The sequence below is a fragment of the Amphiura filiformis genome, chromosome 1, assembly GCF_039555335.1.
Source record: "Amphiura filiformis chromosome 1, Afil_fr2py, whole genome shotgun sequence".
NCBI classification, from domain to species: domain Eukaryota; kingdom Metazoa; phylum Echinodermata; class Ophiuroidea; order Amphilepidida; family Amphiuridae; genus Amphiura; species Amphiura filiformis.
The window spans coordinates 3,923,781-3,933,622 of record NC_092628.1 but is presented as its reverse complement, the minus strand read 5'-3'; the positions used below and the strand labels follow the sequence as shown (position 1 = coordinate 3,933,622).

General features: G+C 38.0%; 2 protein-coding genes across 3 annotated transcripts in view; both read left to right on the top strand.

The window, feature by feature from the left end:
* LOC140154538 (scavenger receptor cysteine-rich type 1 protein M130-like) overlaps nt 1-4,702 on the top strand; it is a 15,582-nt gene extending 10,880 nt beyond the window's left edge. The window contains exons 7-8 of the mRNA XM_072177108.1: nt 3,709-4,050; nt 4,656-4,702. Coding sequence (XP_072033209.1) covers nt 3,709-4,050; nt 4,656-4,702 — 389 coding nt within the window. The remainder of the gene's footprint in view (nt 1-3,708; nt 4,051-4,655) is intronic.
* LOC140165360 (uncharacterized) lies at nt 3,713-9,396 on the top strand. 2 transcript variants are annotated; one of them, XM_072188692.1, is made up of 4 exons: nt 3,713-4,050; nt 4,656-4,969; nt 5,780-6,151; nt 8,780-9,396. In XM_072188692.1, exons 2-4 carry the CDS (start codon nt 4,789-4,791, stop codon nt 8,833-8,835), a joined length of 609 nt encoding a protein of 202 aa, XP_072044793.1. In that variant the 5' UTR covers nt 3,713-4,050; nt 4,656-4,788; the 3' UTR covers nt 8,836-9,396. The 2 variants fall into 2 exon arrangements, with proteins under 2 accessions (XP_072044793.1, XP_072044787.1); XM_072188686.1 differs by having other exon boundaries at nt 6,366-9,396.
* The last annotated feature ends 446 nt before the right edge of the window (nt 9,397-9,842 follow it).

Here is a 9,842-nt window from a genome sequence, read left to right as displayed (position 1 = left end):
GAAAAGGATAATAAGCTTCTATCTATACTATAGAATTCTTAAATAGCTCTAGTCTTTGTTTGCTTTGACTAAATCCTGTTCAAGTGGTGGGTTACAAAGCATTGTTTTTTGTCTAGGTATGTATCAACCAACCATAAATAATAAGAGGGCATTCCTGAATCTCGTTGACTTGGGAATGATTTGAAGTGACCGCCAATTATGACTGTTTGATATTTATTACCAGCAATGTGGAAAAAGAGACATAATAGCATCCATATAAGGTACCCTTTTGCTGAAGAAGCAAAGTTCAACAAACCATAACTCATCTTCTGGATATCGTTTGAAGTCAAATGATATATCATTTAAAGCTTATGGTATATATTTTCTAAACACAAAATGAAACAAAATTGACCAGGGCCGATTTTCCGACGATGAAAATCGGCCATTTTGGCTTTAACTTCGGATAACAATAACGTTATCGTAATCAATTTTTATAGAATAGTAATATTAGCTATCAAAGGTAGGAACATTTGCTCAATTTAAAATGATCATATCTAGATCTTTATAATGTGCTACGATTGTCCCCATGAACTGTAGCGATTATAACTGCTGATTTCATACATTTCTTTTGAAATTGTTTTTACAATTGTTTTTTATAGAAACATTGAAGGCGACGTGGGAAGGAATGAAACTCTCAAATGTGTAACGATATTGTCAAACGGAACCTGGACATTCGATGATTGTAATAATCAAAGGAAATTCATTTGCGAGTGGGAAGGTACAGCTACAAAGCTGAATTTATACTCGATCGCCGAGCGATGCGATTAATCGCTTTTATCGCTTTTGAAAAAGCGATTTGCAATCGCCGAATTTTGCGATGCATCGCCCGTTGCTTTTGCATTCATACTTATCACGGCGATAGCGATTGCAGACGACAATTAAAATATTCTAAATGCCACAAAATACATTTTAAAACATCAGTTGCTGTCAATAATTATTGCTTTGAATTAATTCATCACCAAAAGTTAAAAATCGAGAAAGGTAAATTAATTAGCAAAATAATAGATCCAGTTGGTTGTATATGATTGGTTGACGCATTCACATGTCAAGCGATATCGCTGGGAAGTTGAGATTTCTTCAACTTGCAAAAGCGATTGATCGGCTTGACGCTCTGGAAATGTAAGTAAACATTGAGCATGCGTGAAAATTGCTTTTCTGCAAAAGCGATCGAGTATAAATTCAGCTTTAGAAACAAGATTGATTGCGACTCAAAGGCATAATGCTTGAATGCTTGACATACTGGAGCAAGCGCCCTCTCGCTCATCGTAATATAAATGATCATGTTTTTTTCTTATAGGCAGGATAGAAATGTGTTTGAAATAGACAGAGTCTTTGATTGACAGTGATGCTGAAATACTGATCTAATCTGATCATCCTCTCCTCTTCTCTCCTCTCCTCTACTATCTTATCCTCTTTTTCCTCCAGTCGCTTCTCCTCCCCATCCCTCCCCCCTCCTCTCTATTCCCTCCTATTCTTCTTCTTCTTCTTCTTCTTCTTCTTCTTCTTCTTCTTTTGACCATTTCTGGCCACTAGGACCATTTGGCTGGGGAATAAATGTACATGATCAACTTCCGGTTAAAGGTCATCCACTTCCGGTCTATTGCCAAAAGCGTGATTTTCACTAAGATTTTCATAACACCAAGCTAAAACTTGCAAACATGCATTGACCTTTGCTGGTTGCTCTCCGATTTAGGATCAAAGGTCATTAAGGGGTCACTTCCGGTAATTTACGAAATAGCTACTTCTAGCACAAATTAAGCAGTTCTACCTATATCCATTTCATATTGAAATAGGTCTATCCACCGCGTCATGCATCTCTGCATCATGAGTTTCACTGGCACTTTACTTGGCATCTTCGTTAGTTTCTCCGTTTAGTTTCAGACACCGAAAATGTGCCATTATATTTATCCCATATTTGCATAATAAAGAATTAAATCAATCGCACCTATTATTTGTGTAGTATGCATCGGACAACACGTTAACAATAATATGCTTAACCCGAATTGGGACTGGGAAATGAGCGTGGTGGTTGTGCAGAGGTCAAAGGCTATCCAACAAACATCATCTCCGTATTGGAAAACAAAGTTCAGGACAGCTCTAATAAATGTTTATGTAAATTCGTCGCGAGATGAGTCTGCAGGCTTAGACCGCTACTCATTTGTCTTTTATTTATGTAGAAATAATAATACTCGGATGTTTAGCATCTCGAAAGTATCCAGCGTCAAGTTGCGCGTTTCTGAGACTTCCGCAGGACCTCCTCTGTCACAGAAATGATTCATAAGCTTGGTTGGGATAGCCTCCAAGTCTGACGTCTTTACCACCAATCTGTTATGTTCTTCAAAATCCGGTACCAACTAGTCAACATCAACCTGCCTTCATACCGGGGGCACTGGTCATTGAGAAGGGGGTATCATGCGTGGCCACGAAGTTTCAAATAGCACCTTAAACAAGTATTTACGAGGTCTGAAAATGCACCCATAAACAAGTATGACATGTACAATTTCATACCTAAATAAGTATTGACATTATTTTTGCCCCCATTAGAAGCAAGTAAATCAGTCATATTTTGACTCTAAAACCCTTTATGATAACTGGGAAAACACAAATTCAAAAGTTCATAATTTTTAACCTTTATTACATACTACATTTGTCTCAAAGGACCCTAAACACTGATTTATTGTACAAGGTATACCCCTTTTCTCAAATTTCCTTGTTTTAGATACCCTATTCACGATACTTAAGTACAGTGCCTGATCATGAAAAAAGACCCTTTTTACTTGAATCTTTGGCCACGCATGATACCCCTGGTAAATGACCAGTGCCCCCCCCCCCCGGGCCTTCATATTATCAGTGCATCTCATTCTCCATCCGGCATAACCATCCTTTGTGTTATCGCCAACCTAGTGCAACCATAGATGTCTATAACGAGTCATTCTTTCCAAGGAAAATTCGTATTTGGAACAGTCTCCCCGAGTCAGCTGTGTGTGCGTTTCCATGTCGCCACCGGCCACCCTGAGGCCACTCTATGCCTACTTTTTACTTGCACCGTGATGAACAGCACCAAATTTATGTTTTTCGCACGCACCGACTGTGAGGTCACAGCATCACACTTCCAGTTTAGCTCAACGAGCTGTTATTTTGTAGTTATCTATATACTGAAGACTGAAGACACACAACGCTCAAGACACCAACGTACGAGGTTATTTTATGAAATGATGCTTACCCGTCATATACATATTTTAATATACACATTTTTACTTGCAATTACAATGGAAACATAGCATGCGTAGGCAGAGAAGCCAACGAAAAAACTCCGGAAATAGCATAGCTGTGTGGGGACTTGACCCCAGATCTTCGGATATTAGGACAGTTTAAATAGCACGATTAGAGGTTATTGTTCCGAGCTCATACTACATGTATGACAAAATACATTATATTAGGACGCATGACTTATGCGTATTAAGGGTAATGAAAAAGTACAATATCAATATACTTCCGGTTTGTAGCCTTAGATATAATTATGACTAAAAAAACTACTAATTATTGTAATTCTAATTACGTTTAATGTGAAAATCATATTGAAGTTAAGAAATACATTACATATAAACCATAGAACTATAATATAGAAACAATTAGTTTTATAATTGCCACCTATTTCTTTTAATATAGACGATGTATGCTTTGAATTGCGACTTCATAACGGCCAATCTCCAAATGAAGGTAGACTTGAAATAAAGCTACGCCGATTTGATGTAAACTGGCATCCAATCTGTGGCTCATTACATTCGCTATTTGAAAGAACACGACAAGAGTCTGACACCTTTGGCCAAGATGATGCGAACTATTACTGTCGGCTATTAGGCTACCGTAAAGCGTTGTCATATTACACAGATGCGTCTGTGGGATTTGGATTTGGAAATGTCACCCCGCACATATTGTCTTCTTTCAGGACTATTTACTCAAATTATGAATGTGATCCTAGAACAGCAGTAAGCTTACGCTGTCTGGAAGGTAAGTTGTTACCAAAATATCTCAAAACAATACGATTTAGAGCTAAAACCCTCGTTACATTGGATAGTCCTCTTCGATTTAGTTAATCCCTGGTGTGTGGGTTTCAAAGTTAAACGAATTCCACATTTAATAAACATAAATAAATGTGCACACGTTACTTTTTGTAGCCATTCCTCTCTTGTATGATTAAAAACCGAATCCAAGAGACGCGTTTGAAAAAGTCACTTCACAGATTTCCAAATTAATTTCATCTGGTCATTGTGGAGAATCAGAAGGTCGAGACCCCGTCGAGACAACAGTAATAGTCTAGGAACCCTAGGGGTTTTGAAAAATGGTGGAGTTCAACATCCATGTCAACCAATCTTTGATATCATGGGGTGTTAATGGAGTGACCCTCTAGATCACTACTAGGGGTAGTGGAGGTACGTTTTTCGCTAGAGGTCACGATAGGTCACCACACAGGGTAAAAATCTTGTTGAAAGATATATAACAAAACTAAAGTGTTCAGGAAAACTAATGTTGTAGTCCACCCGTATTAAATATTTAAGAACAAAATGTATGTAACAGTAATATTAATGTAATCATTGTCGATGTATTGTCTATAGATTTTGCATTCAGAGTTTCTGGCACGGGCACAAAAGAGGAGACGTAGTTGAGGTTTTTGATGGTTATGACTCCTGGGGCAGAATTTGTACTGTGTCATGGACCCGAGTAGAAGCAGAATTAGTATGTCGTCATATGGGATACCGATGGGCGATTGCAGGCACCAAACTTCCCTCTGAAGATGGGGCACCGAACAAGATAATGTCCATATGGTGCCGCGGCCGCGGTGCTTTATCTGTGGATGAATGTACTGTCCAGGAGATAACGGCTGAATGTGCGTGTGACGAAATGGATGCTGCTATCATTTGCTCTAATGGTAAGAAGTTAGTAATATTTATCTTATCTTAAAAGAGTTTCAGGGGACATTTCAGGGAAATCCTCTCAGGCACACAAGCACGACGCCATAGCAAAGTATTTAGTGATGCCTCCCTTGCACCTGAGTGAACTTTTGGAATGGAAGCTGTACTTCATTTTCTGGCCCATTTGTCTACCTGTACAATATATGCAGTGGATCCCATAACTTAATCTGAGCCGATTTTGTTAGTGTCCTCATCAGGTGCACCTAACCTTATAGGTTCTGTGCTCTTGTCTTGAGACAAGCGGGAATTATCAAAATCTAAACCTCTTTCAGCCATGAGAGCAGTCTTCAATGCAACAGGTGTCCTTCTCCATTAAATCCACCACGCTCTGCACAGCAGTACTGCTGCTGGTATCTACACATTCAATCTGGATTTCTTAAAGTGAAGTAATGATGTGTACCTCGAAAATAAGCCCCCTCGCCATTCTAACTTCCGGTTTTTGAGAGCAGTTTTGGGACACTTTGACCACTGACATATCGGGAAAATTGACGTAATCATTATTAATTTTCTTATTATTGTCATAATGTTGATCATTAAAAATACTAAATAATTAATTTATAAAATACTAATATTTTTATATTTATTTTAATTATTGTAAAACATTTTAGATTATATTTTGTACGTACAAAACCCAATATTTCTGAATTTTCTGAAAGGTCAAAGGACAAAGTGTCCCAAAACTGCAAAAACTGTCCTACAATGCATTGCAAACTTCTAATGCCGATTTGGCTTATTACTCCGGTACTATTCATTTTCAATCACCTCAGATACGAGATGGAGTAACGAGAACGGGCTAGAAAATGTGATTTTGCGCCCATCTTACAGCTATGATAACACTTACTATGTAGAAGCTCAAATAAGCGATGATGACATGTGGCGAAGAGTTTGCATTGATAACAACAACGTTTATAACAATGACAATATGGACTGTTCGTGGTTTTATCAACATTTCGATTGCGAGGAAGCCCAAGCAAGTAGATTATCAGGACAGATTGGGTTGAACTCCACGATGGTTTTAATTGCGAGTTTACAATCGAAATCTTTAGGATTTAGTACAGTTCGTATGGATGTGCTGATTGACGGGTCGGTAAATGGAAGCTGTTCAAATTTGGAACAAAGTGAACTCACTTGTACTTGTGGTAAGTACTATCAATGAATTATGGTGGTTATCGAAAATAAGTAAGATTGGTTCTTTTATTTAAATTGAATATTCTTTTTCCAGCACGAGTATCAATTTCCCATCACGAACAAATAAACAAATGTAAATTATATAATGTAAATCATCATTTTATTGTCATATGACATAATGTCAAATTGCTTTCCATCATTGCCGTACTCTTTTACATGTTATAGACGCCATTGTTGATAACCCGTCTGAGATAATAAATGGCACAAAGATGTATAAGACATTCAGAAGTAGCTGCGATGGTCGATGTGATCACGATGACTTCACTACTTGCCAATGTGACATTGATTGTGCATTCTTTGGGGACTGTTGTTTTGATTACGACTCTACGTGTCAAGGTGTACATAACGGAACTCAGGAAATCTCCCTGACAGAGACATGTATGACTGTGTCGATGTCTATGACTCAACATCCTATCATTCACAGCTACAGAGCCGCGTTAGAGCAGTTTATCTTGTGACTCGTTGTCCTCGATCTTGGAAGGAACCATACATCAAATCACGTTGTATGTCGGAAGATGCCAATGCAATGCATGTTTATGATCTTAAGGGTGTCAACTACCAGAATATATATTGCGCTATATGTAACTTGAATAAACCATATGATATTTTTATGTGGGGTTATGAATATTCTACAATAAATGGCTGTCACCAAAAGGACAATCCACACATAACGTCTCGTCAATGCCTTGAGTTTCCAGAATGTCCAAAATCATTCCTAAATGACACAATTAAAAAAGCATGTCAGTCTTACTTCTACCCGATACGCGTATCTTGTCATGGTTATAAGACGGTTACATACAAAAATCCACATTGTAAAATATGCAGAGATGAATATTATAATGAAAATAGGTGCCGTGAATTTGGTCCAGTAGCAGTTCCCAACCAACCAGGTCTTGTTAGCATGTGGGACTTAAGACCGGGTACTAAAGATTTGACATCCGAACTGTCTGAAGGGCTGATTTGTCCACCTGGAGAAGCGCCCGATCTGGTCTCCCTACAATGCAAACCTATCGTGTGTGCGTATGGATTTGTGTTGCGGAGCAACAAATGTATTTTACAAAATGGTACTAAACACAGCTACGAATTAATAGACATATGGCATTGTAAGCAACAGCAGGTCATCGTCATGTTTAAGGGTCAAGCAACATCTAGCCTTTGTTTGCGAGCTGAGATTAGCAAATACATCAAATCTGATCCACGCCAATTTGAGTATCGCGTATCTAATAATGTTGATGACCATTCTCTTTGGATTGCACTTCGTTATGATAACATCAGAAATGCCGCTACTCTGGTCCAAGGTATTGAAGATATATTTCACACCGGTACACATACTGTATGTAACATTGACGAGATTGATTTTGCGGTGTATTGTAACCATAGTAACAGCGGTATGAACGACGATTTTAACTGCACTCAACGTTGGTTCTCTTTATCACCATCTGACATAATTCCAGTCAATATCTCAAATCATGAAAATGTTTATTTTTATGACGGCCAGTATCTCGCCATAGATCAGGTTATTTTTATTTTCAATTATGCAATTCAAAAAGGAAAACCTACAACAATGGAAGTAGTATTGTTTTGTGGTCAAAGATAGATATTCCATTCTTGCGTTGCAAAATGGTAACGATAGGGTCCTCAGAGTATCATGTCAACGACAGCGGGTTGTTCTTCGATAGTGTCGATGGCATTGTTGATACTGACCGTTTTATTTTGTTGAAAGATAGATCAGCGCAAATCTGCATTGATTCTATTCCTTCTAAAATTGGTAGAGCCCGGTCTAATGTGTACCGCTTTATTTCTGGAGTTCTTGATTGTGTCGCCTTTGTATTGACATGCCTGTCTTTAATTGCGGAGCTTTTTACAATCGTAACGTACTGCACATTCAAATCCCTTCGTCATATGTATGGCCTTGGTATTTTGTGTCTTTGCGTTAATTTGTTTTTGGCCCAGGTTTTCACTATTCTTTCTGATAAACTTGAACTGTCTGGTGTACTTTGTATCGTGTTTGCGGCACTGACGCATTACTTGTGGCTAGCTGTCTTTGCTTGGACGACCATACTAGCGGTGATTCTTATCGATAAGTTTGTTATCCATTCATTCAGTCGGAATATTGATACACGGATGAAAAAGCTCACCTATTTTCTATTCGGTTTGTTAACACCATTGCTGATCGTGGCCTTGGCGTTAGCTGTCCACGTCTTAATATCATCTGACGTGGTTATTTATGGCGGACGTGTTTTATGTTGGATAATTAATTCGAGGGCTAATCTTTATGCTTTTGGAATTCCTGTTGCACTGGCGATCACCAGTAACATCATTCTACTGACAGTAACGATGGTTGCTTTGGTCTTGCGAAGGAGAAAGTCTAATGAGTTGCAACAAAAAACTGCCAATAAAGATGGAATGCGAGAAGTGCTCATGTTTTGCAAGGTAGGATTTATAATACAAACCAAACAAGGTGACTACGAATAACTCGTGCGTATAAACTCATTTTTGTTTATATAATAATGTAGATGTTTGTGTTAGGGCATAAATTTGTATCTTGATGGGGACACCTATCCGTTCTTTTCCACCAGATTTCATCTGTTCTGGGGCTTTGCTGGATCCTGATGTTTGTGGCCAGTGCAGCTGATACTGACGTCATATGGTGGATTGCAATCATTGCATCATCCCTACAAGGTGTTCATATATTCATCTCCTTTGGATTTAGCTACCAATCACGTCGATTGTGGAAAGATTTCATCAAAGGGCGTAAAAGTGATCGCTAATATTTCATTAATGTGGTATCATTATTCACATGGTGATGGTGAACCAATATGATATAATTATTATCGTGACATTCGTTACTCTCGTATTATTAATAGATTTGTCGATTGCGAATAGGAATTACAAAATAGCAATTTCTTAATGTAATTACTATGTGACACTAAGTGAACGTTAAAAATGAGCGTAATTCGGTTCTTAGATTTTAGCGCACAAGACCTTCTCAAAAACAATCCAAGTTGAGACTATTCGATTCAACCGGTCAAAGGTCATTGAGATGTTGGTTGGAAGTCTTATTCATAAATTTCTGCATGAATTTACGAATCCTATGATGGTTAACCAAGTCAATTACTAGGAGCTTAATGTTTACTCCAATACACACTTGCGCACAAATATGGAATTATACCAATAATTATGTAATCATGATAATGGTACGGTAAATGTAATAATAAAATAAACACTCGTTAAAATTAATATAATACATGTAATAAAGATTTAAGCACATGTCTTACATTCATGTCGTTTGCTTATTCGTCGTATTGTGTTTTTTTATGGATGGCCGACAGTATCATCAGATGCCTAAGAATATACACCTACGTTCAAGACGCCTAAGAATATACGCCTAACCTTGCATGTTTAAGATGCAATCTTAAACGTCCAGAAATTTCGCGGAAGACTTTTAAGACTCTTAAAAATCGACGAATCACAGGGCCAGAATTCACACACCGCCAATCATCTTAAGCGTATTCAATAATTGATCAATGAAATTTATACGCCTAATATTTTAGAAGCCTAAGATTTCGTGGACGTCCGAGATTGCACCATTAACCATGTGTTAGTGATGGGCAGTATCGATGGAGCAAATCGTATGACATA